General features: G+C 40.1%; 2 protein-coding genes and 1 pseudogene across 2 annotated transcripts; all 3 read left to right on the plus strand.

The window, feature by feature from the left end:
- The first annotated feature begins 2,523 nt into the window (after positions 1 to 2,523).
- Positions 2,524 to 10,734, plus strand: LOC136687438 (macrophage mannose receptor 1-like). Its single transcript, XM_066661843.1, has 5 exons — positions 2,524 to 2,561; positions 8,741 to 9,130; positions 9,607 to 9,954; positions 10,067 to 10,429; positions 10,506 to 10,734. The coding sequence occupies exons 2-4, from the start codon at positions 8,863 to 8,865 to the stop codon at positions 10,426 to 10,428; spliced, it is 978 nt and encodes a 325-aa protein (XP_066517940.1). The 5' UTR covers positions 2,524 to 2,561; positions 8,741 to 8,862; the 3' UTR covers position 10,429; positions 10,506 to 10,734.
- Positions 10,735 to 16,873: 6,139 nt separating this feature from the next.
- LOC136678736 (macrophage mannose receptor 1-like) lies at positions 16,874 to 25,992 on the plus strand. The gene is made up of 4 exons (XM_066656860.1): positions 16,874 to 16,880; positions 17,155 to 17,499; positions 18,175 to 18,537; positions 25,620 to 25,992. Exons 1-3 carry the CDS (start codon positions 16,874 to 16,876, stop codon positions 18,534 to 18,536), a joined length of 714 nt encoding a protein of 237 aa, XP_066512957.1. The 3' UTR covers position 18,537; positions 25,620 to 25,992.
- Positions 24,113 to 25,535, plus strand: LOC136687440 (C-type mannose receptor 2-like; annotated as a pseudogene).
- Positions 25,993 to 27,386: the final 1,394 nt, after the last annotated feature.

Consider the following 27,386-nt stretch of genomic DNA (forward strand, 5'->3'; position numbering starts at 1 on the left):
ACACCTGAAAAGAAGAGAGCACAAGCTGGAGCAGTGCAGCAGCAGAGGTGAGGGTTCAGTATGAAGGTTTGCAGCACATGAAAATTGGGAGTTGTAATGTTAGATGCTGGGTATGATAGAGGGGGTGAGATGATGGGTAGAGCCAGAAGGGGTTGGGATGATGAGAAGAAACAGCTGAATAAGCAAAGGGGACAGCATAGTTCCAGAGCAATTTACTGGAGCACTGTGACTGTTCCTACAGATAAGGAGGAAATGGGAGGGTTGTGGCAGGCAGTGTTTCACACAGGTCATGGCAAGATGAGAAGCAGGAGAATTGTCTGTGCAGGAGCAGGTGCACTGCAAACTTGTAGTAGTGGGAGCAGTATGGAAGCAGGCATTACAATGACCAATTTGTATCTGTTTAGCCAGAGATGAGATGGGAGGGTTCAGGGCCACATGCCAACAATGAAGACAGTGGTAGGGATTCACTTTAGATGCTTATTGCAATGGGAGAAAGAAGAGTCTTTGTCATTAACTTATGTCATTAAATATGAACATGCATTGAACAAAGGACTTATCAGGATAAATTAAATATTGCTTACAGAAATAATAACTACAATCATTCATTTTATTATATGTTCAGAAGCACAATCTTGATGTTCCTGATGGAGGTCATTGTTGGTAGATTCCCCAAAGTTTCCCTGATATCCTCTACCTGATTTTGAGTTCAACAACACAATACAGCTTCTAATACTAGCTACTGGAGAGGAACTGTAGGGGATATCTCCAGGCTATGTGAACAGGAAATGTGGAGCGCTTTGCATGAGCAGGAAAGTTGGTTGAAGAATGTAGGTTGATTTTACATCCTTAGTGAAATGGATTGGCTCACTGCCCTAAAGAGTTAATATATAAAGTGACATTTTCATTGATCATGTGATGAGGAAACTTTATGCAAAATGTGTTTTGGTGAAACAGACAATCACTTCATTCCTCTGTCTGAGGTATTAATGAGATGTGCCACTGGTGTTGGATGACCTTCCAAATCATCTTAAAAAATTAGGTGGTGTGCTATCAGTCCAGAGAACACAGTTCCACTGTTCCACAGCCCAGTGCCAGGGCAACAGGGTTTATACACTTCTAACCCACCCTTGGTTTTGGGCTTGCAGGTGTTTGCCTCATGTGAAGCTACATCAGAATCTCCCATTCTACCAGTCAGTTACAACCTGTGTCCACAGTGGGTGAAGGTTAAAGAAGCAGAGTTCACTAACTATAACAGCTGTCCACACCTTTGGACATTTATTTAGTTGAACATTTTCAGGTGTTTACTGTTGTGTCTGTGCTGAAGGATGTATGCAAAGCATCTCAGTGCAGCTGTTGATAACATCACTGTCTGATTTTAATAAATGCTTTCCTCCTCGTTCATGTTCCCATTACATCATCATCGTTTATCACCAATTCATTTTTATACTTCAGTTAAAAATGGAAAATTCAACCTTACAATATTTGCTGTCCAGTTTCTTGTTGAATACTTACACCCCTTGTGGCTGAATGCTACCAAATGCTCACAGAAATAGACTGGTCCAGGCTCTAAATGTCAAATACAAGCGTCTCTTGTCTCTGTCCATGTGATGAGGGGATTTTATGTAAAGTATGTGTAGGTGAAACAGATGATCAATTCAGTCCTATACGTGATGTACAGAGGAGGAGTTAGAGAGGTCAGAGATAAGAGAGAGGATAGAGAGAGATACAGAGTCACAGGGAGAAGAGAAGACGACAGAAGTGGACACCGAGTGGAGAACAGAACCAACACTGAGGTAGGATTCATGTTTCATTAACATTAACTCAGAGCTAAAGAAGCTGCTCCAGTCTTCTGCTGGGGTTAGTTTTCATAGTGGACACTGGATAAAGAGAAAGTTCTACATAGTGACCCAGTTACTGTGAGGTACACACTCCAAAAGAACTGGAGAATTACTCTCTGGAACATTACTGAACTACACTGAGAAACTACACAGGTTCTACAAACTTCATTTTGTAAGAGAAATAAGAACACACTAGATGAATATACATCGTAGTGTGATAAAATACACAGAGGTCTCAGACAGGTTCTAGATATTACCTGATTTGTCCATGATCAAAAAGAATGACGTTTCTCATGAAAACAGATATAGCAGGTTCTAGATGTTGTATTTGTAAGTACAGGATGTAATTGTTAAATTACTAAGTTAAATTACTGAATATTTTGTTTAGTTCTGTATATGATTATTTTAGACATTAGAAGTAATCTCCAAAGTTCTCTGTAGTTAATTAAACAATACCAAGAGATTGCTACTAAAATTCATGGGTCCTTGTTCTTTATAAAATATAAAACATAGACACAGCCCCAACTACATTCTCATGATTCATGGGGAAAACGATGTCAGAAAGTGCACAATGTCCTCCATCAAATATCCACAGCAGTGTTCACAGAGCACATTATCTTCAGTTCAGCAGTAGAGTATAATTTAGTAATGTTATATTTAAAGTAATATTTTTTCTCTCAGAAATGGATCTGAAGTGGGTTTCTGTCATCTACTTTTTCTCAGGTGAGTGTGTCTTTACCTCTGTTTGTAAATTGTGTTTACTGAAAACCAATTGTCAAAAATAATCCACACATAAATAAACAGTAATGTGTTCTAGGTTCTGTTCCAGTCCGTGTGTTTTCTTCACTCGTCTAGGGTTCGTTCCATATTCCAGTTCATGTATTTGTTTTGTTTGTCACCGTTTCCTCTACGTCATCTCAGCGGGAATCATAAATACGTCTGTGTGTATGCTGCTAGTCAGCCGTGTTTTGTGCTCTGTGATTTGTGTTGTGTGTATTGAATTCTGTGTGTTTTCCTGTTTTTGACTTCGTTACATTCCTACTTCAACTATGAGTTTATTTTTGCGCCTTTTTGAATACTGACGTTAGATCTGTTGTAAATTATTGTAACACTGTGTATATATTTCACCAGAGTAGGGTTGGCTGCCGTTTGTTTTGGGAGTGGGTTTTGTGCGTGTTTTTGTGTATAGACAAGTAGTAAGTTAAGGTATTGTCTTTTGTTTCTTTTGTTTTCACTTAGGAACGTTAGAGCTGTTTGTGGGTCAGTTAGGAAAGTTGTTTGTTTGTTATTTTTGTCAGCATAAGGCCATCCTGAAGTTCACTGGTGTTTGGCTCATTGTAAATATCACCTATACAACATATATTCTATTCATTATACATTCTGTGTTTCCGTTTATGTCCTTTTTGTCCACCTTCACATCTCTGTTACAGTTATTCCTTTCCCATACACTAATCCCAACACACACCTCATTCTGTTAAGGCTCAACCCTAGACTGGGTCATAACAGAATTTGGGGGCTCGTCCTGTTTTCTATTTTCTGGTTGTTTTTTGTTTTTGTTTTTTTCTGGCTGGTGGTTTTCTTTTTTGTGGGGGGCTGAAGATGGCTAGTTTTGATTTGTCCGCATGTGCTCTTTGATCCACTTTGGAGGTGTTTGATTTGTGTCGTGTTGTCGATCTGCTTTTCATAGCAGATTTCTTTTCAGTTAGTGTTAGCCAAAAACGGGAGATTAAGGAGGCCTTGGAGACCATACAGCACATAGATCCCGGTGTTTCTCTGTCTCCTGGGTTGGATCCATGCTTGGCCATTCAGCTTAAGGATCTAGAGCTGGAAATAAAGATTCAGAAACATGAGGCAGAGTTACTCCGGTTTAAGACAGTGTGAGTTGAAGCTGAGAAGGAGCTTGCTTTAAAAAGAGTCTGGGGGATTATAAGCCTGTGTCCCTCTTCCTCGAAGTGTGACCTCTCTCACGGCGCACTCTCCTGCTCCTGACAGTGTTCAGGCACTGGCCACGCCACCGCTTCCCAAGCCCCGCTCTCCAGCTCGCTCATCGGCCATAAGTACAGCGTGGGATTTTGATGTGAGTCGGCAGATCGGTCTGGTTCCGGTTTTTAGGGAAAATGAGGTGGACGCTTATTTTTCCGATTTTTGAGCGGATCGCTACCACTCTTAGTTGGCCTAAAGGCTTGTGGTCTCTGCTGCTTCAGTGTAAATTAGTGGGCAAGGCTCAGGAGGTTTGTTTGTCTCTGTCGCAGGAGTAGGGCTTGGATTATGACGTCGTGAAAAGTACTATTCTGCGGGCGTATGAGTTCGAGAAGCCTACAGGCAGAATTTTAGACGTCTTACAAAACCCCCAGCCAGACGTATGTAGAATTTGCCAGAGAAAAGTCTCTGTTGTTTGATAGATGGTGTGTGGCTAGTAATTTCACGACATTCGAGCAGCTTAAGGAGTTGGTGCTCCTGGAGGATTTTAAAAACAATCTTCCTGATAAAATTGTGGTATACCTCAATGAACAAAAAGTCACCAATCTGTCTGTTGCAGCTACTTCATCTGATGAGTTCATTCTCACACATAAAACAAACTTTGTCCCGAGTTCTCAGCGTGACATGTCTCGCCGCACCCCCACTTCACAACCTGCTGTTAGTTCCTCTCAGTCTAATGTCTGAAAATAGAGAATGTTTCTATTGCCATGCTGTTGGTCATTTAATTGCTGCTTGTCCCGTTTTAAAACGCAAAGAAGCTCGCACTTTAGCTCCAAAGAAAGTTAACGCTGTTGGTTCGTTGCATTAGACCCCTGATAGTGACAGTTCGTTTGAACAACCCTCGGTAGAAACACTGTTTAAACCATTTACATTTTCTGGGTTTGTTTCTCTTAGTGATACGGAAGATAAACAGTCTATTCGGATTTTAAGAGACACTGGTGCTGCACAGTCTCTTATTTTAGACAGCGTTTTACCTTTTTCTGACTCTAGTTATTGTGGTAGTGACATTTTAATCCAAGGGATTGAGTTAGGAGTTGTCCGTGTGCCGCTCCATAGAGTTTATTTGATAACTCCTGAGTTTTCGGGTGTAGTTAAAGTTGCAGTTCGTTCACAACTTCCAGTAAATGGAGTATCGTTTATTTTGGGTAATGACCTGGTGTAGTACGTCATGTGGGTGACACTTGATCAAATAAAACTTGTTTTGAAACAATATCATCAAAGGTTCAAAAGCTATTGAAATGTGTAATGAAAAATGTATCACCACGGGCCAGTAATGGTTAAATTTATCAAGGTAGGAGATGTAGCATACATCATGTGTGAGGTTCGTCACCTTCGTTTTTACTGTGTAGTGTAGTTTGTAAACGGTCCCTTAGCTCTCGCGGAGATGGCGGCAGCCCATAGAAAACAATATATTTCGTGGTTTTTAAATGGCAAACATTTCTGACATAAACTGAGTTGTAGTTGCTTGTCTTGCATCCCAAAAACAATACTTTGCAAGTATTAAGTCATTTGCATGCACCGTTTGAGAGCTATTGAAGAAAGAAATCTGAATATGCGAATATGAAACCAACTTTACCGGAGTATGACCTGGCTGGTGATACATTGTTTACACTACCTGAGGTGGTTTCTGAACCCCTCTCTGCTGTGGAGAACTCATCTATTTTTCCATCCTGTTTTCTCACTTGGGCTCAAAAGAGAGAGTTTGAGGGTGTAGTAGGGTTATTAGACTCACTTTACAATAAAGAAAATCCGTTTTGTGATGCTTCTTTTCCTATAAGTGATAATAAAGGGACAGACATTTGTAACATTAATTACACAGATAAATGAATTACTCATATTAACATTGCTGCTGCTCAGAAGTCAGATCCCACAATAAAACGCTGTTTTGATTCTGTACTTGATGTTTGTCCTGATAAACCCTTTAGTCCCTATTATGTTGACAATGATGTCTTAATGAGAAAATGGTTTCCCCCTTCTTCGTTGGATGGTTGTGCTGATCTGTGTCAGATAGTTGTTCCCCAGTCCTTTAGATAACACATTTTGTCCCTAGCTCATGACCATCCCTGTTCTGGACATCTCTGCATTCGTAAAACGTATCAGCATGGTCTTAGGTATTTATTTTGGCCCACAGTAAAGTCTGATGTAACCCAGTCCTGTCGCACCTGCCATACAAGTCAGCTCATGGGGCCTGCCCCACTTCACCTCATACAGATAACATGTGAACCGTTCGAACGTCTGCTGATTGACTGTGTGGGCCCTTTGCCAGAAACTCCAGGCCTTTTTTTGATTTTCCGTCTGAAACTACATTCCCAAATCTAGAGGTTATCTGTTCAGGCAGTGAATAAACTAGAGGCATTATCATGATTTATTTTTACAGAAAACCCTTCAAATTTGTAAAAGAAACCATTTAGAGTCCTGAAATATATATGAAGTGGTGAAAAGCTTATGAAAACCACAAAAAAATGTAGGGGCTCGTCTTATTTAAAAGAAAAAAAACATGTTAGTGACTATAAACTGAAGAGTTCATGAGTCCCATTACTTTTTTCTTTTTAAAAGTGTGTCTCCAGGGGTCTATTTTCACAGGCTAAAATTTGGAGTTGATACCTCCTACTGATTTGAAGTTATTGCAGCTGGAGCAGACAGATGCCCTCTCCAAGTGTCTCTTTAGGCCCCAAGCTCTCCATAAGGAATATTATTAATTTTTCTGCAAAAATACAGTAATACTGAGTTCAGTTCTCACCGAGTACACTGTCCCTTTAAATCTCAGCAGCTTCAGAGGCGGTCGGATTGGCTGTCATTTAAATGTCCTCAGTGAGGGAAATAAAGAAATATAAGCTTTCAGAACATGTTTATTGACTTGATCACTGTTTGTGGAGCCTCTGGCTGTTAAACAGAACCGTTTGAGTCTCTCTCGCGGTGTCTGCGTCTGTGAGGCGGTGGAAACGTTAGCGCGTTAGCAGCGCACTATCACGGTTAGCTGCGCCCGCCTCCTTGGGTGCGCGTTGTTTTTTCACGACTCTGGGTGAGATAGCGGCTAAAGATAAACGCGGCTTGTGTGCGATGCAGGAACAAAGACGCACGCGCCTTTCTTTGCCAGAGAAACAGACCTGACGCTTGAAATATCTTATTCTTTCGGTTTTAATTCCCTAGTCCTACATTTTAGCGTATAATGGCTTATATCCTCTTAATCCTGAGAGTCTGACCGTTCAATTGGTGTATGGCTTGTAAACATTGACTCAAATATGGCGCCGTGAAAAATATGAATGAGTCTAACGCAAAAATATTTTTTCATAACAATCCTGGCAAAGTATATTTCGACCAAAAATACATATTTTAAAAATGGAAATATATAAACTGGCAGAATCAATAAAAAGCAGAGACTTAAAGCTTTAATTTCGTACCTTGAGTGTCTATATTACAACTGCGGCTCTGTAGTTATATCTAAGTTTATAAATAACTGTGTTTTCTGGCCAGAGCATTAGAACAGTTACTGTGTGCTGCTACTAAATTTCCAGAGGCTGTTCCCATCCAGTCTTTACATTCAAAAGTTATTGTTAAGGCTTTGGTTAAGTTTTGTACCACGTTTGGTTCACCTAAGGTGATACAGTCTGACCAGGGTTCCACCTTCATGTCTCAGCTATTTTCTCAAGTAATGAAAGAGCTTCACATTAAACATCAGGTGTCTAGTGCATATCACCCAGAGTCACAGGGCGCACTTGAACGTTTCCAACAAACTCTTAAAAACATGTTAAGGACTTTCTGTCTTGAGGTTGGTAAGGATTGGGATGAGGGGGTTCCACTCCTTTTATATGCAATTAGAGACGCTGTGCAGGAGTCAACTGGGTTTAGTCCTGCTGAGCTAGTGTTTGGCCATGTGATAAGAGGTCCATTAAAGGCTTTGTAAGAGCAGTGGTTGTCCCCCAGTTCGCATACACATGCCAAGCCTGTCCTAGAGTATGTTCGTTCACTTAGAGAGCACATGAGGTTAGTTCATGATGTTGCCAGATGTGCTTTAGAGTTCTCTCAAAATAAAATGAAAGAGTGCTACGACAGAGACGCAGTGCAGCGTTCTTTTCAGGAGGGTGACCAGATTTAATTTTGCTGACCGTGTTAGGCTCCTCCCTTCACACTCGTTTTGCAGGTCCCTATGAAGTGAAAATGAAGTGACACAAATTATTTAATTATGACTCCAGATAGAACAAGGAAAACTTGTGTTTGCCACATTAACCTTTTAAAACCTTACCTCTAACACAGTAGATAACTGTAATTTACCAGAATACAGTACTTTCTGTCAAGGTGTGGAAAAATGCACCATCTTTTCTTTACGAGGCCAGTCCCTATCCATCAGCATCGTACTGATGACTGTAGGCTACTAATTTTATTTTAATGATTTCTGCTCATAATGCACTTACTTACTGAGACTTACCTTTTCTATTCATGGGGATTTAGAAGAATTAAAAGATTGCATTTGTAATTAAATGTAATATGCTGGTATACAAGCTGTTATTCTATATACATGAATATATTGTTAAGTTACAGTAGAACCACTTTAAAATAGCAGTAACTTGCTGGTATTTCCTGTAAAATTACAATACAAAACTGTTTTTCTACTGTTATACCATAATTCAATATACAGTACAATACTGTTGAAATATATGACGGTAGCTGCTTTGTAAAAAAATAAAATAAAAAAAAAAACAGTAAAATACCAAGATTGCAGTTGCCACAGTGCTCACAGTGAAATGTTTTACAGTGAATTGTGAACTGTAGAATGTGAAATAATCATTGTCCTTGCAATTGCCCAGTACCCATTGTGTCCTATCAGTGAGAATCTCCAATGTCTTCTGATGTGAACATAACACTATTAATAGTGTCAGGACAGCACTAATAATATTATATTCTGGTTTTCATGTTGTTCTCAGCTGTCTGTGGTGTGTCGGTGCACATTCCTCATCAATATCACTTTGTGAATGTGAATAAAACCTGGACTGAAGCTCAGAGCTACTGCAGACAGAACTACACTGATCTGGCCACCGTCAACAACATGGAGGAGATGAAGACGCTCAGTTCCACTCTGCAAAACAAAGCCAATGACTTTGTATGGATCGGTCTAAATAGAGGGAACACTGGGAGATGGCAGTGGTCTCTGGGTGATGGAGATATGTACAGAGAGGAGGCGGAGTACAGGAAGTGGAACAGTGGAGAACCAAACAATGCTGGAAAGAGTGAGTTCTGTGTTGCGATGCAGAAATGTAATGGAACCTGGCTGGATGATGGCTGTGATCATCAATACTCTTTTGTGTGTTATGATGGTAAGATCACACAGACACATAGTACTGAAAATCATATACATTTCTTATATAACTAGACCTACTGAGCTCTTACACTATGGCCAAATGTATGTGGACACTTTACATCTGTTTGAACTTTTAGAAAACATCTTTCCCCAATCATGTGGTGTTACTGTCACACATGTCTGGGTTGTGGAGTTGTTTGTTCTTCCTGTGTATGTGTGGGTTTCCTCCCATGATCCAAAAACACACATTAGTACGTTGATTGGCCACTAACAGTGTTCCTAGGTGTGAGTGACCTGCTGAGTGTGTGATGCCCTGTGATGGACTAGGGCTCCATCCTGGGTGTGTCCACGCCTTGTGACCAGTAAAACTAGTATCAACATACCTTTGACCATATTGAGTAGATGTGTATCATTAACTGTTCTTCTGGCTGCTGAAGAAGAGAGAACTGTACTGTAACAGAGCCATAGATAAAATAACTCTTGTGCTTTCAGGAAACAAGGCACATAATCAAACATATAGGTTTATTCCTGATGCAAAGACCTGGCGTGAAGCTCAGAGCTACTGCAGAGAGAACTACACAGATCTGACCAGTGTTAGAGACCAGAGTGAGAATCAACAGATCTGGAGTGTGACAAATACAAGCAGTAGTAGTAATGTGTGGATCGGTCTGTTCAACGACTCCTGGCAGTGGTCAGATCAGAGTAACTCTTCATTCCGATACTGGAAGTCTGGCCAGCCAAATAATCTGGGTGAGAACTGTACTGCAGTGCGTATGGAGGACCAGGGCCAGTGGCATGATGTAGACTGTAATAAGATGAACCCATTCGTCTGCTACCAGAGTGAGTGTCATATGACTTTTTTTTTTTTAATTGATTATACAACCCTCTATAGATCGTCCTGTTTGACCTCACACACAGTTACTTAAACATCCTGCTTTCCTTCCATCTCCAGATAAACTGGTGTTGGTGAATCTGACTCTGACCTGGAAAGACGCTCTGAGATACTGCAGGGAGCACCATGTGGATCTGGTCTCAGTTGACTCTGAGAAGGTCCAGTCCTGGGTGATGGACTTAGCTCAGAAAGCCTCCACTGATCACGTTTGGCTGGGGCTACGTCACACCTGCACTCTCAACTTCTGGTTCTGGGTCAGTGGAGAGTCCATCTGCTACCAGAACTGGGCTCCAGGGCACGGGACTGGGGTAGAAGACTGTGGATCTGGAGAGAGATCTGGAGCGGTAGAGTTGAGTGGAGGACAGCAGTGGGTCAGTCTGCCACAGAACCAGCAGCTCAACTTCATCTGCTCCAACTACTGAGGTCAGTTACACTTTGTTTGTCACTGGAATATTGAAGTGGACATTGTAACACTCACTGGTTCTTTCTCTTCTCAAAGATGAAGACTGAAGCCAGGTGTGTTCCCTTTCTGAGACACAGAAGATCCTCAGTGGGAAGAGCCTTACGTTCAGTGATGTTTATGATTTCTTGCATTATTACTGGGTTTAATGGGTGGTGAGTAAATATATACATTTTGATAACAAAGTTGGATGTTCAGTGCGTAGATGAATGGTTTTCTTCCTGAAATATATGTGGTCCTCAGTCATGAAACAAACAGAATGAGTTTGTTGAATGGACACATTGTTCAAGACCATGGTCTTCAAATGTCAGTTTTAAACATTGTTTCAAGTTTGATCTATTTTTAGTCCTTTTTTTATTTTGTGTGTTTGATTTGTTGTGTATCGCTGTGTCATTATCATCATTACTCTCATCATTACACCAGTTTTGTCACTAATTTAAAAATTAAATCAATAAAACTGCTTTATAAAATCCTATGAAGTTTTGATTGTAAATCTTGTGCTCTAATAAAACAAATGCACAAATCCTCTCTGTACTGGGGGTGCACGATATGGACAAAAATGTGATGTTCGATAATGTTCTTGGACATCCCGGTATCGATGTGAAACTCGAGGAATTAAGATTAAAATAAAGAGTGTGTGTGACTCTGAACAGCAGTACATTCATAACCTGAAAATAAGCAGTTTTTACTGTGTAATGAAATCAGAATAATTATATTTATTTTGCAGGTTTCTTCAACAAGAGATATCTCCTTAAATTAGATAAGGAGTATATAAACTGTGATAGTGCATGCAGTTTGTGCAATGCAAGGCTGTATTCCCTGAACCACCACAAATAACAGTTCAAATAAATAAATATGAAAGTGAATAATAGATATAGAAATTCACGCTATGACTGACCGATCACATCGCCTTCCTTCACCCCCACCTTTAGAAACCACCGCCTTAAATTAAGGTAAAGTTTGTTGTGTTCCCTGTGACGGTACCTACAAGGTCTGAGCATGGCCACCTTGTTTAACACCAACGTATTCTCAGACCCTGTGTCTCCTTTTTTGGTACAATATTTTCCTCACTTTAAGGGTTCACAATTGGAACTTAAATGATGGAAACAAAAGCCTGAAGGTGAACGAATGCCTTGGACCAAATGTCTCAATCAGTTTAAGCCTCGAATGATCATCCTACTATTTGTAGAATATTCACACATCTACATCCCGCAGAACAATTCAGAATGTGCACAAAATTAAAAAAAAATCCCTCCTGAGACTATGTTGGTTTCTACACTTCAAATCCACACTTTAGTTTAGGGCATGGTGGTCTCAGCCTCATGTGCAGCTGCTTTAGAGCATCCCATTCTACCAGTCAGTGCTTGGCTATGGAGTTATTACAACCGTTGTCTACAATGTGTGCAGCTTAAAGACACTCACTACAAACACTGTCCTTACATTTGGACGTTGTGGACATTTGGACATGTATTTAGTTCTACTGGACATAAGGCGGTCACTGCTGGGTTGGTGAATATTAGACTGAGGTGAGCAAACCCTCTCAGAGCAGAGCAGCTGCTGATAACATCACTGTCTAATTTTCATAAACTCTTTCCTTGTTCATACCCTTCCTTTCAGAAATGTCCAGAAACTCATGCTGACGTAGTGTGTTTACACCTGTCTGACGCCTGTAAACTGTGAATGCAAATCACCGGCACACATCCTGAACCCACATGACCCTGGTGTTTCCACGTCCTAAAGCCTGTGTTTACATTCTGGACGTCAGTGTGACCTAATGATTTCAGTGTCTGATATTTATTTCTATTAAATATAATCTACAGGACTGTTTTTATAATATTCTTAACACATAGGAGTCTCTGTAAAACCACACGTGTAAAAATATATGATAATACCATGATGAAACAAATAAAATTACAAATGAAACCAGAAGCACCAGTTGTTACCTTAGTGATATCATGAGCTGAACATCCAGGTACAATGTAAAGCACTGCTGTGCAGAGCCGGTGATTTAAAGCTGGTGAGGGACAGACAGGTGGTCGACTGCATCGAAGACTGCAGGGTGGTCTATGAGAATCAGGACTGATGACATTTTGGTTGGTCTTGCACCTTCTGGAAGTGCAGTGAGAACATGATCTGTAGAGTGTGCCAAAGGAGTCGAATTCTTCATCTCATGTGAGTTGTAGTTCAAAGAAATAATTCATAAAATAGAAAATAATTCATTTGAAAAACATGGTTTATGTGAAACCACTGACACCTCACTACAACAGTCTCAGGGCCCTAAAGGGTTAATATCAAAAACAAGAGGTCGTTGTTGACTGGACGTGTGCTGCACCTGAGTTTTATGCAAAACATGTTTTGGTGAAGCAGACGTCCATCAGTCTGGTGTCGGAGGTAAAGAGGAGGGGCTTGGAGAGAGAGAGAGAGAGAGAGAGAGAGCGATAGAGAGAGAGAGAGAGAGAGAGAGAGAGAGAGACAGAGACAGAGAGAGAGAGAGAGAGAGAGAGAGAGATAGTATCACTGTCTGATTTTAATAAACTCATTCACCTTCGTTCATGTTCCTATTACGTCATCATCAACATTAAAATGTATTCTTCAGTTAAGAATTGATCATTCAACCTTAAAACATTTGCTGTCCAGTTTCTTGTTGAGTACTTACTCCTTGTGGTTGAATGCTACCAAATGCTCACAGAAATACACTGGTCCTGGGCTCTAAATGTCAAATAAAAGTGTCTCTTGTCTCCATGTGATGAGGGGATTTTATGTAAAGTATGTGTAGGTGAAACAGATGATTCACTCAGACCTATAGGTGAGGTACAGAGGAGGAGTTAGAGAGGTCAGAGATAAGAGAGAGAGGATAGAGAGAGATACAGAGTCACAGGGAGAAGAGAAGACGACAGAAGTGGACGCCAAGAGGAGAACAGAACCAACACCGAGGTAGGATTCATGTTTCATTAACATTAACTCAGAGCTAAAGAAGCTGCTCCAGTCTTCTGCTGGGGTTAGTTTTCATAGTGGACACTGGATAAAGAGAAAGTTCTACATAGTGACCCAGTTACTGTGAGGTACACACTCCAAAAGAACTGGAGAATTACTATCTGGAACATCATTGAACTACACACAGGTTCTAGATAATAGCTGAGTAATTGTTTTTTTTTTTTTCAAATAATCCATAATTCTTTTGGATATTAGACATTTTCTTGTGTAAATTACCAAGAACAAAATATATGTAAACTACACTTAGCAACGTTACTAAATTACACTGCGATCCCAGACTGGTTCTAGAATTTTTCTGAACATTTTAAGGTATAAAACAGAGAAAGATGAAGTTCATTTATTCATTCATTATCTGTAACCGCTTATCCAATTGAGGGTCGTGGGGGTCCAGAGCCTACCTGGAATCATTGGGCGCAAGGCTGGAATACACCCTGGAGGGGGCGCCAGTCCTTCACAGGGCAACACAGACACACACACATTCACGGACACTTTTGAGTCACCAATCCACCTACCAACGTGTGTTTTTGGACTGTGGGAGGAAACCAGAGCACCCGGAGGAAACCCACGCAGACACCACACCAACTCCTCACAGACAGTCACCCGGAGCGAGAATCAAACCCACAACCTCCAGGTCCCTGTGTGACTGCGACACTACCTGCTGCGCCACCGGGCCTCCCAGAAAGATGTAGTATTGTGTAAAAGATCCCTCAAGTCCAGAATTCTAAAACTGTGAATACACTGTGATTTTACACTGGTTCTAGATACTACCTGAATAGTTACATATTTTCAAATATTCCATAATTATTTTGGATATTGGACATTTTCTAGTGTGAATTATGATTAAAATTAAAATGTATGAAAATTACATTAAGCAACGTTACTAAATTACACTGGGATCCCAAAGTGGTTCTAGAATTTTCCTGAACATTTTAAGGTATAAAACAGAGAAAGATGAAGTATTGTGTAAAAGATCCCTCAAGTCTAGAATTCTAAAAAACCCAGGTGTTTGGATTTATTACCAGAGTTAGAGTCTAGAGATAAACTCTGTGAAAACACAGGTAATGAAGTTACAGGGGTGTTTTACACACTCTTCACAATATACACAGGTTCACACTCATTTACAACACTCTCATTGGTCAGTCACCAACATTTCTAAAAATGTTTAATACAGCCGGTGTCTACCTTTATCTGATATTTGGTCCACGTTGTACATCCAAATAAAACTAACCCTAAAACTATTTCTGCTTTCAATATTTTATCATTGTCTTCTTCCACAAACAAGTGAAATAAACATTCGGAAAACATTCAAATTAAAGTTATTTATGTCCGTCTCAACTTTTAACACCAAACATATTGTTACTGATTCATCAACTTACTTCTGTGCTGTTTGATTCAGTTCATTTGTTCTAATATTTTCTACTGCTTCATATATCCTCATATAGCATTTTTAAAGAGGTTTCTTCCTCTATATTTCATTTCATCTTATACTGTCACTATCCAAAAACAATCAAATACATGAAAAAAACATTGATCTCCAAAAAAGTGATAGATTTGTTTCTCAGTAATTGTTGAGCATTTCTATTGGTTCATTCATCAAGAGTTCTTGAAATCCTTAATTATTTTTTCTCCTCTAGACAGTGACAATATCCATTAATTTATTTCCATGTAAACCTTGCTGTTTGTCAGGATGCTGTTGTAAATAAGAACAAGGGTAAAAATATAAATAAATAAATAAATAAGTAAAAATAAAATTGACCAGGGGAAACATTCTAGATTTTAATATAATCTCTACAGTCAGAGAACATACTATTGGTAAACTTTCATATTTTATTGCTGATGTTCACAAATATGTAAAGTAAAATTCTTCTGAATTTTCTTTTAGAAATGGACCTGAGGAGCATTTTAATCTTCTTCCTTTTCTCAGGTCAGAGGTCGTTTTTGTTTGTGTGTGTGATTTTTATGTATATTTTTAAATTATTTCTAAAGAATTAGTAGATAGTTGTGGCACAGTGGTGCAGCAGGTTGTGTCTCTGTCACAGCTCCAGGGTCCTGGAGGTTGTGAGTTTGAGTCCTGCTCAGGGTGATTATCTGTGACGAGTGTGGTGTGTTCTACCTGTGTCTGCGTGGGTTTCCTCCAGGTGACTGTCTGTGAGGAGTGTGGTGTGTTCTACCTGTGTCTGCGTGGGTTTCCTCCAGGTGACTGTCTGTGAGGAGTGTGGTGTGTTCTCCCTGTGTCTGCGTGGGTTTCCTCCGGGTGACTGTCTGTGAGGAGTGCGGTGTGTTCTCCCTGTGTCTGCGTGGGTTTCCTCCGGGTGACTGTCTGTGAGGAGTGTGGTGTGTTCTCCCTGTGTCTGCGTGGGTTTCCTCCGGGTGACTGTCTGTGACGAGTGTGGTGTGTTCTCCCTGTGTCTGCGTGGGTTTCCTCCGGGTGACTGTCTGTGAGGAGTGCGGTGTGTTCTCTCTGTGTCTGCGTGGGTTTCCTCCAGGTGACTGTTTGTGAGGAGTGTGGTGTGTTCTCCCTGTGTCTGCGTGGGCTTCCTCTGGGTGACTGTCTGTGAGGAGTGTGGTGTGTTCTCCCTGTGTCTGCGTGGGTTTCCTCCGGGTGACTGTCTGTGAGGAGTGTGGTGTGTTCTCTCTGTGTCTGCGTGGGCTTCCTCCAGGTGACTGTCTGTGAGGAGTGTGGTGTGTTCTCCCTGTGTCTGCGTGGGTTTCTTCCGGGTGACTGTCTGTGAGGAGTGTGGTATGTTCTCTCTGTGTCTGCGTGGGTTTCCTCCGGGTGACTGTTAGGAGTGTGGTGTGTTCTCCCTGTGTCTGCGTGGGTTTCCTCCGGGTGACTGTTAGGAGTGTGGTGTGTTCTCCCTGTGTCTGCGTGGGTTTCCTCCGGGTGACTGTCTGTGAGGATTGTGGTGTGTTCTCCGTGTCTGCGTGGGTTTCCTCCGGGTACTCCGGTTACCTCCCATGCTCCAAAAACACACGTTGGTAGGTGGATTGCCAACTGAAGTGTCCATAGGTGTGAATGTGTGTTGCCCTGTGAAGGATTGGTGCCTTCCCGCCTTCCAGGGTGTATTCCTGCCTTACACCCAATAATTCCTGGTAGGGTCCGTACCCACCGTGACCCTGATCTGGATAAGGGTTACTGACAATGAATAAATTATGCATTAATTTATTATTATGACCTACACACAATAGTCATAATAATTTCTACATAAAGTCAACTTCAGGCGTTGTTGTTTAAGACATTAGCAGATGTAGCAGTGATCACTAGCTAAATGGTATTGCTGCTTTGGGATATATTTATAAATTACTGCTTGGACCCCAGATATTGCTACTAGTGGATATACAGTTACAGTACATGTATTCGCTATACATTTGCATGTTTCTGGCCAAGTATCTGGACAAAATCTAGTAAAAAAATGTCAGGTAACAACACTGATGGCATTTGTCCAGTACTTCTGTTGTTTTAGAGAGTATTGAATAAACCAGTGGTGATTGTTTGTTTAAACACTGTGTGGAAATCAAATCAAATCAAAATGTATTTATATACTGCGATTTACAGTTGAGGATGTCACAAAGCAGCTTTTCAGAATTTGTAAAACACTTAAGTGTGTTAATTTCCACTAAACTAGACTTTTCCTGGTTTTCTTTACAGCTGTGTGTGGAGTGTCTGTATACTCTCCTTATCGGTATGTTCTAGTGAATGAGAGTAAAACCTGGACTGAAGCTCAGAGCTACTGCAGAGAGACCCACGCTGATCTGGCCACCATCAACAACATGGAGGAGATGAAAAACCTGAACATAACTCGCAAAGATAAAACTACCAGCTCAGTGTGGATCGGTCTAAACAGAGGGAACACTGGGAGATGGCTGTGGTCTCTGGCTGATGGAGGTCTCTACAGTGAGGGAGATGAGTATAGGAACTGGAGAAGTGGTGAACCAAACAACGATAAAGGGAGAGAGTTCTGTGTTGGAATGTATCAATCAAATGGAACCTGGTTTGATATCAGCTGTGAGACATCGTACACTTTTGTGTGTTATAACGGTAAGTACTTCCAGATACTGGTTCATATAAATTATTATGACATGTAATGGGGAAAAAAAAAAAAAAAAACTATAGACAACTTAATATTACTTTGTACAATATTTTAACATTAGTGATTCTATCAGTGTCATTGGTGTGTGTTGCATACAGAGACCGTAATGAATGTTTATAAAATTTCTGTTTCAGAAAATAAGACAAACTTTAATAGATACATATTCATTCAAGATAAAAAGTACTGGCCTGATGCTCAGAGCTACTGCAGAGAACATTATACAGATCTGGTCAGTGTGAGGAACCAGACGGAGAACCAGGTGATCTGGAATTTGTCTAAAAATTCTAATGAGTTTTTCTGGATCGGTCTGTTCAATGACTCCTGGCAGTGGTCAGATCAGAGTACCTCCTCATTCAGATACTGGAGGTCTGGACCAGATAATTATGGTAATAATGGACAGCAGCAGTGTGCCGTAGTGACTGAGGACGGTCAGTGGACTAATCTGACCTGTGACAACAAGCTCCCTTCCGTCTGCCGAGAGAGTGAGTCATGATTCACTGATTCAATATTCATGAGTTTATATATACATATATATGTATTTAACATTTTAAACATTTAACATTTTAAAATATTACTCTGAACTGCACTGTGTTTCTCACTGACCTCTGTCCTGTTGTCTCCAGAAATACTGGTGTTGGTGAATCTGACTCTGACCTGGAAAGACGCTCTGAGATACTGCAGGGAGAACTATGTGGATCTGGTCTCAGTTCACTCTGAGGAGGTCCAGTCTTGGGTGACAGAGTTGACTCAGAAAGCCTCCACTGATCACGTTTGGCTGGGGCTACGTCACACCTGCACCCTCAACTTCTGGTTCTGGGTCAGTGGAGAGTCCATCTGCTACCAGAACTGGGCTCCAGGGAACGGGACCGGGGGAGAAGACTGTGGTTCTGGAGAGAGATCTGGAGCGGTGGGATCGAGTGGAGGACAGCAGTGGGTCAGTCTGCCACAGAACCAGCAGCTCAACTTCATCTGCTCCACCTACTGAGGTCAGTTACACTTTGTTTATCACTGGAATATTGAAGTGGACATTGTAACACTCACTGGTTCTTTCTCTTTTCAAAGATGAAGACTGAAGCCAGGTGTGTTCCCTTTCTGAGACACAGAAGATCCTCAGTGGGAAGATCCTTATGTTCAGTGATGTTTATGGTTTCTTGCATTATTACTGGGTTTATTGGGTGGTGAGTAAATATGTACATTTTGATAACAATGTTGGATGTTTAGTGCGCAGATGAATTGTTTTCTTCCTGAAATATATGTGGTCCTCAGTCATGAAACAAACAGAATGAGTTTGTTGAATGGACACATTGTTCAAGACCATGGTCTTCAAATGTCAGTTTTAAACATTGTTTCAAGTTTGATCTATTTTTAGTCCTTTTTTTATTTTGTGTGTTTGATTTGTTGTGTATCGCTGTGTCATTATCATCATTACTCTCTATACACCAGTTTTGTCACTAATTTAAAAATTAAATCAATAAAACTGCTTTATAAAATTCTATGAAGTTTTGATTGTAAATCTTGTGCTCTAATAAAACAAATGCACAAATCCTCCCTGTACTGGGGGTGCACGCTATGGACAAAAATGTGATGTGTGATAATGTTCTTGAACATCACGGTATCGATGCGAAACTCGAGGAATTAAGATTAAAATAAAGAGTGTGTGTGACTCTGAACAGCAGTACATTCATAACCTGAACATAAGCAGTTTTTACTGTGTAATGAAATCAGAATAATTATATTTATTTTGCAGGTTTCTTCAACAAGAGATATCTTCTTAAATTAGATAAGGAGTATATAAACTGTGATAGTGCATGCAGTTTGTGCAATGCAAGGCTGTATTCCCTGAACCACCACAAATAACAGTTCAAATAAATAAATAAGAAAGTGAATAATAGATATAGAAATTCACGCTATGACTGACCGATCACATCGCCTTCCTTCACCCCCACCTTTGGAAACACCCACCTTAAATTAAGGTAAAGTTTGTTGTGTTCCCTGTGACGGTACCTACAAGGACTGAGCATGGCCACCTCGTTTAAAACCAATGTATTCCCAGACCTTGTCTCCCTTTTTGGTACAATATTTCCTCACTTTAAGGGTTCTCAATTGGAACTTAAACGATGGAAACGAAAGCCTGAAGGTGAACATATGCCTTGGACCAAATGTATAAATCAGTTTAAGCCTTGAATGATCATCCTACTATTTGTAGAACATTCACACATCTACAGCCCACAGAACAATTCAGAATTTGGACATAATTTTTAGAAGTTCCTGCTGAGACTATAGGTGTTTCTACACTTCAAACCCACACTTTAGTTTTAGGCATGGTGGTCTCAGCCTCATGTGCAGCTGCTTCAGAGCATCCCATTCTACCAGTCAGTGCTTGGCTATGGAGTTATTACAACCGTTGTCTACAATGTGTGCAGCTTAAAGACGCAGACCTCACTAACTACAAACACTGTCCTTACATTTGGACGTTGTGGACATTTGGACATGTATTTAGTTCTACTGGACATAAGGTGGTCACTGCTGGGTTGGTGTTTATTAGACTGAGGTGAGCAAACCATCTCAGAGCAGAGCAGCTGCTGATAACATCACTGTCTAATTTTCATAAACTCCTTCCTTGTTCATACCCTTCCTTTCAGAAACGTCCAGAAACTCATGCTGACGTAGTGTGTTTACACCTGTCTGACGCCTGTAAACTGTGAATGCAAATCACCGGCACACATCCTGAACCCACATGACCCTGGTGTTTCCACGTCCTAAAGCCTGTGTTTACGTTCTGGACGTCAGTGTGACCTAATGATTTCAGTGTCTGATATTTATTTCTATTAAATATAATCTACAGGACTGTTTTTATAATATTCTTAACACATAGGAGTCTCTGTAAAACCACACGTGTAAAAATATATGATAATACCACGATGAAACAAATAAAATTAGAAATGAAACCAGAAGCACCAGTTGTTACCTTAGTGATATCATGAGCTGAACATCCAGGTACAATGTAAAGCACTGCTGTGCAGAGCCGGTGATTTAAAGCTGGTGAGGGACAGACAGGTGGTCGACTGCATCGAAGACTGCAGGGTGGTCTATGAGAATCAGGACTGATGACATTTTGGTTGGTCTTGCACCTTCTGGAAGTGCGGTGAGAACATGATGTGTAGAGTGTGCCAAAGGAGTCGAATTCTTCATCTCGTGTGAGTTGTAGTTCAAAGAAATAATTCATAAAATAGAAAATAATTCATTTGAAAAACATGGTTTGTGTGAAACCACTGACACCTCACTACAACAGTCTCAGGGCCCTAAAGGGTTAATATCAAAAACAAGAGGTTGTTGTTGACTGGCCGTGTGCTGCACCTGACTTTTATGCAAAACATGTTTTGGTGAAGCAGACGTCCATCAGTCTGGTGTCGGAGGTAAAGAAGAGGGGTTTGGAGAGAGAGAGAGAGCGAGAGAGCGAAAGAGAGAGAGAGAGTAAGAGAGTATAAAGAGAGATACAGAGTCACAGGGAGAAGAGAAGACGACAGAAGTGGACGCCGAGAGGAGAACAGAACCAACATCGAGGTAGGATTCATGTTTCATTAACATTAACTCAGAGCTAAAGAAGCTGCTCCAGTCTTCTGCTGGGGTTAGTTTTCATAGTGGACACTGGATAAAGAGAAAGTTCTACATAGTGACCCAGTTACTGTGAGGTACACACTCCAAAAGAACTGGAGAATCACTCTGAGGAACATCACTGAACTACACTGAGAACCTACACAGGTTCTACAAACTTCATTTTGTAAGAGAAATAAGAACACACTAGATGAATATACTTTGTAGTGTGATAAAATACACAGAGGTCTCAGACAGGTTCTAGATATTACCTGATTTGGCCACGATCAAAAAGAATGACATTTCTCATGAAGACAGAAAAGGCAGGTTCTAGATGTTGTATTTGTAAGTACAGGATGTAATTGTTAAACTACTAAGTGAATGTTTTGGAATAAGATCGGTGTATGATTATTTTAGACATTAGAAGTAATCTCCAAAGTTCTCTGTAGTTAATTAAACAATACCAAGAGATTGCTACTAAAATTCATGTGTCCTTGTTCTTTAAAAAAGATAAAACATAGACACAGCCCCAACTACATTCTCATGATTCATGGGGAAATTGATGTCAGAAAGTGTACAATGTCCTCCATCAAATATCCACAGCAGTGTTCACAGAGCACATTATCTTCTATTCAGCAGTAGAGTATAATTTAGTATTCATTCATTCATTATCTGTAACCGCTTAACCAATTCAGGGTCGCGGTGGGTCCAGAGCCTACCTGGAATCATTGGGCGCAAGGCAGGAATACACCCTGGAGGGGGCGCCAGTCCTTCACAGGGCAACACAGACACACACACATTCAGACACCTTTGAGTCGCCAATCCACCTACTAACGTGTGTTTTTGGACTGTGGGAGGAAACCGGAGGAAACCCACGCAGACACGGGGAGAACACACCAACTCCTCACAGACAGTCACCCGGAGCGGGAATCGAACCCACAACCTCCAGGGCCCTGGGTTTCTGTCATCTACTTTTTATCAGATGAGTGTGTCTTCACTTCTGTTTGTAAATTGTGTTTACTGAGAAACAATTGTCAAAAAGTTACTGTGGTGAAGCAATGCTGTGTGTATTACCAATGCAGAGGTGTCTGAGGGCTCAAAGGCCACAGTTATTTTGTTTTTCTCATATTTTACATTATTTGTTTGGTTTTTTTTGCACTTGTACTTTATGCAAAATAATTACATCTAACAAATTGCTGTAAATTTATGATGGATTTAAAACATCATCTTACCATATTTTAGAATAATTGTAAATTACTGTTAAATAATCATACTTCAAATGTAAATAAACAGCAATGTTTTCAGGCAACAACAGTAAATAACTGTAATTTACCAGAATACAGTACTTTCTGTCAAGCTCTGGAAACATGCACCATCTTTTCTTTACGAGTCCAGTCCCTATCCATCAGCATCGTACTGATGACTGTAGGCTAATGTTTCTGTTTTATGATTTCTGCTCAAAATGCACTTACTTCTTGAGTCACAAATGTGGAATTTTCCTGAACTTGGGGCGAGAAGGATGATGTGGCTCAGCTACTTATTTTCCCCACTGTTCGTGAACACCTCTAGTCTTTGTGGTTGGACGGTGTTGCACATCAGCACAGGATTCAGTCAGTGCATGGAGTGCCGAGAAGTGTTTATTGATTTAATTATCAGATCAATTAATCCTCCATTGTTCGTGTGATGACTAATTTGTGAGGAAGATATTTGGAGTACACAGTTTCAGTAAAAATTCACATGAACTTCAGGCAAGCAGGTAGGTAGCTGTTAGCATTAGGCTTTTCTCCTGATATTGATGATAATGTCCAATAATGAGTAGTCTGCATAATTAATGAGCCTTTAAGATTTCAGATGATGTTCATTAGGTTTATTTCATTAAGTTACTAAAATGAACCAAGAAGATCTGTAGCTTCAGCAATGTTACATAGCATGTTACAGATATAAGCTAGCCTATTAGCTAGACTACTAGCTTCATATATTTATATCTTAGCAGTGACATGTTATTGCTAATTGTTTTGTTTGTTTGTTTTATAGGGACATGTCATCAGTGATTGAAGATCCCAGCCCAACACTAGCTCAGATTTCTCACCGTAGTTGCATTTTTACAGTCACTTGGTTCCAGCCAGTGTTTTTGATTCTATTTTGAACCAGTGCTACACTGTTATTTAAGCTACTTAACTTAACTTATGGTCATGAGTTCAGTAAAGTCATTGATTCGACTGTAAAAATAACTGAGCGCTTTAAATAAACTACTACAAAAATCCATGTCATGTGTCCTTCTGGAATTCCACCTTTATTTAGAAGAATGTAGAAGAGTTAAAAGAGAGCCATTTTAAAATATTTACTACTAAATAACAATGATAAAAACAGTTTTTCTACTGTTATATACCCTAATTAAATATACAATAAAATAAGTCTTAAAATGTATGAAAATATATTTTACTGTAAAAGACTGGCGCCCCCTCCAGGGTGTATTCCTGCCTTGAGCCCAAAAATTACAGGTAAGCTCCAGACCCACAGTGAAACTGAGCTAGACAGTTATTACAGACAATAAATAAATTAATGAATTGTACTGTTCAAATATATGTTAAAAAAAAAAAAAAAAAAAAAAAAAAAAAAAACCAAAAAAAAAAACATGAAATACCGGCATTGCTGTTGAATGAATATTGTACTGTGGATATTATATTCTGGTTTTCATGTTTTTCTCAGCTGTCTGTGGTGTGTCGGTGCACATTCCTCATCAATATCACTTTGTGAATGAAGCTAAAAACTGGACTGAAGCTCAGAGCTACTGCAGACAGAACTACACTGATCTGGCCACCATCAACAACATGGAGGAGATGAAGAACCTGAACACGACTCTCAAAGATAAAACTACCAGCTCAGTGTGGATCGGTCTAAACAGAGGGAACACTGGGAGATGGCAGTGGTCGCTGGCTGATGGAGGTCTCTACAGTGAGGGAGTGGAGTACAGGAAGTGGAGCAGTGGAGAACCAAACAATGCTGGAGGGAGTGAGTTCTGTGTTGCGATGCAGAAATATGATGGAACCTGGCTGGATGATGGCTGTGATCATAAATACTCTTTTGTGTGTTATGATGGTAAGATCACACAGACACATAGTACTGAAAATCATATACATTTCTTATATAACTAGAGCTACTGGCCTCCTACACTGTATGGCCAAATGTATGTGGACACTTTACATCTTTTTGACCTTTTAGAAAACATCTTTCCCCAATCATGTGGTGTTACTGTCACACATCTCTGGGTTGTGGAGTTGTGTTCTTCCTGTGTATGTGTGGGTTTCCTCCCACGATTCAAAAACACACATTAGTAGGTTGATTGGCCACTAAACAGTGTTCTTAGGTGTGAGTGACCTGCTGAGTGTGTGATGCCCAGTGATGGACTAGGGCTCCATCCTGGGTGTGTCCACGCCTTGTGACCAGTAAAACTAGTATCAACAAACCTTTGACCATACTGAGTAGATGTGTGTCATTAACTGTTCTTCTGGCTGCTGAAGAAGAGAGAACTGTACTGTAACAGAGCCATTGATAAAATATCTCTTGTGTTTTCAGGAAACAAGGCACATAATCAAACATATAGGTTTATTCCTGATGTAAAGACCTGGCGTGAAGCTCAGAGCTACTGCAGAGAGAACTACACAGATCTGACTAGTGTTAGAGACCAGAGTGAGAACCAGCAGATCTGGAGTATGACAACTACAAGTAGTAGTAGTAATGTGTGGGCTGGTCTGTTCAACGACTCCTGGCAGTGGTCAGTTCAGAGTAACTCTTCATTCCGATACTGGAATTCTGGCCAGCCAGATAATCAGGATGAGAACTGTACTGCAGTGCGCATGATGGAACAAAGCTAGTGGCATGATGGAAAATGTAAAATTATGAACCCATTCGTCTGCTACCAGAGTGAGTGCCAGATTTTTTAACATTGATTATACAACCCTCTGTAGATCGTCCTGTTTGACCTCACACACAGTTACTAAAACATCCTGCTTTCCTTCCATCTCCAGATCAGCTGCTGTTGGTGGATCTGACTCTGACCTGGAAAGATGCTCTGAAATACTGCAGGGAGAACTATGTGGATCTGGTCTCAGTTTACATTGAGAAGGTCCAGTACAAGGTGACGGAGGTGGCTCAGAAAGCCTCCACTGATCACGTTTGGCTGGGGCTACGTCACACCTGCACTCTCAACTTCTGGTTCTGGGTCAGTGGAGAGTCCATCTGCTACCAGAACTGAGCTCCAGGGAACAGGACCAGGGGAGAAGACTGTGGTTCTGGAGAGAGATCTGGAGCAGTGGAATTGAGTGGAGAACAGCAGTGGGTCAGTCTGCCACAGAACCAGCAGCTCAACTTCATCTGCTCCAACTACTGAGGTCTGCACTTTGTTTGTTACTGGAATATTGCAGTTAATATAACTACATTCTCATTGTTCTCATTGTTTTCTTCTTCCTCTCAGAAATGAAGACTGAAGCCAGATGAGCGCCCTCTTCAGGACCCAGTGTCAGAAGATCCTCAGGTTCAGTGGTGTTTTATATTTTCTTGAGTTATTACTGGGCTTTATGGGTGGTGAAATAATATTTACACTTTGATTCTAAACTATTATGTTTGGTGTGTAGATCGAACCTTTCTTTTTCCTAAACTTTGTGTTCCTCAGTCAGGAAACAAGTAGAATTAATTTGTTGCGTGGACACATCTAGTTTAAAGCATGTTCTATGGGGATTTCTATATGTATTTATGTATTATACAATACAGAGTTTACACTTGATTTAGACTGTGAGTAGCTTATTTCATTGACACATGTAAAGTTAGAGTGTTATTATTATCTTTTTTTTAAAATTGAAATTAGAGAGAATATTGAACTGAATGTACCTTATATGAAAAAAAAAAAAAAAACCCTTCAAATCATTTGTTAATGATAAACAAATCTACAGTGATGATGCTGACAGGAAAACCCTTTGGAAAACATTGTATATCCAAATGTCAGATTTTGTTCACTTTGAATCAACATTTTATGCTCCTTTTGGAATTTTCCAATGTTCTAAACTTTATTCACCTTTTGCTCTGTTTACCTGTTTTGTCACAGTTTCCTCAGATATATAAGTAATAAACTTTATTAAATCATTTGGAATGTGGAATATAATTTCTTTGTTATTCCCACTTTTACAATTAATACGTGTCTGTATGAATTATTATACATTTTTTGCTCGTATTTATTCTTTCATCAAAGTATATAACAACTGACACATGCTTGGAACAACAAAGAAGAAACACACTCTAGGTTACAGGTTTAAATTCTGTATTTCAGTGTTTGTTAAATTCTATCTGTTTTCAGTATTATAGCTGATATATGTAAGAAAAGTTGGTTTAAAAATCAAAAGAAGTAAGCTCACTTAGCAAGGTGTGTGTGTTTACGATGTTACAGGTTGTTTTGGGAACACTACATATGTCTTTATATATTAATGACACACACAGACACAGCTCTAAAAAGCTCCAGCTTCATGGACTGGTTACAGGAGGATTTGAGAGTTCATTAACTTCCAGTCTCAGGAAACACATCCTACACCTGTTACTCACAGAGGAATCTTAGGATACTCTGAGTGCACAGCCATTAGTTTCACCCACAAACACAGTTGTCCTTATCATGAGATTCCTTAACATTCATCTGCATTTCATTCATTGACACATTCACCCTTCTACAGACTCCCAGAAACATGGAAAGAGATAAGAACAATGAGGAAAACCTCTTCTAACATCACTTTTTCTAAGTCTGTGTCATATTTTGAACCAAATCTTTGAAACCTGCTGTGTAGACTTGATTATATCCTTGCATCTGAGCATTAATGTGGTCAGGTTCTGGTGCTGGATGAACTCCCAACACACCTTAAATGTATAAGATAGTGCTCCAACACTCCAGGGAACACAGGTCCACTGTTCCACAGCCCAGTCATGGTTCACGGGACCATTATAACCTGCTAACTCACAGCTGACACTGAGTAAAGTGGACTGAGCATCATTTGCAGCTGAGTGTAATCCAGGATGTTGGTGTGTGGATATAATCTTTTGGATAATTTTGGAACTTTTCCATATGACCCACTTACTACAGATGATATTTTCAGATGTGAGTTTTGCCTAAGAGGCACAGGTGTTTAAAAAAAAAAAATAAATAAAAAATAAAAACTTGTAAATTATTTTTGTTTGAAGTTAACTGATGGCACAACGTTCA

Source organism: Hoplias malabaricus, chromosome 2 (genome assembly GCF_029633855.1).
Source record: "Hoplias malabaricus isolate fHopMal1 chromosome 2, fHopMal1.hap1, whole genome shotgun sequence".
In the NCBI taxonomy this organism is placed as follows: domain Eukaryota; kingdom Metazoa; phylum Chordata; class Actinopteri; order Characiformes; family Erythrinidae; genus Hoplias; species Hoplias malabaricus.

Bases quoted from the DNA above. Each gene is read 5' to 3' on its own strand.
- LOC136678736 (XM_066656860.1), top strand. The intron at 17,500-18,174 runs GTAAGTACTTCC...TGTTGTCTCCAG, and splicing joins CACTTTTGTGTGTTATAACG to AAATACTGGTGTTGGTGAAT.
- LOC136687438 (XM_066661843.1), top strand. From the start codon at position 8,863: ATGGAGGAGATGAAGACGCTCAGTTCCACTCTGCAAAACAAAGCCAAT. The intron at 9,131-9,606 runs GTAAGATCACAC...TTGTGCTTTCAG, and splicing joins CTCTTTTGTGTGTTATGATG to GAAACAAGGCACATAATCAA. The intron at 9,955-10,066 runs GTGAGTGTCATA...TTCCATCTCCAG, and splicing joins CCCATTCGTCTGCTACCAGA to ATAAACTGGTGTTGGTGAAT.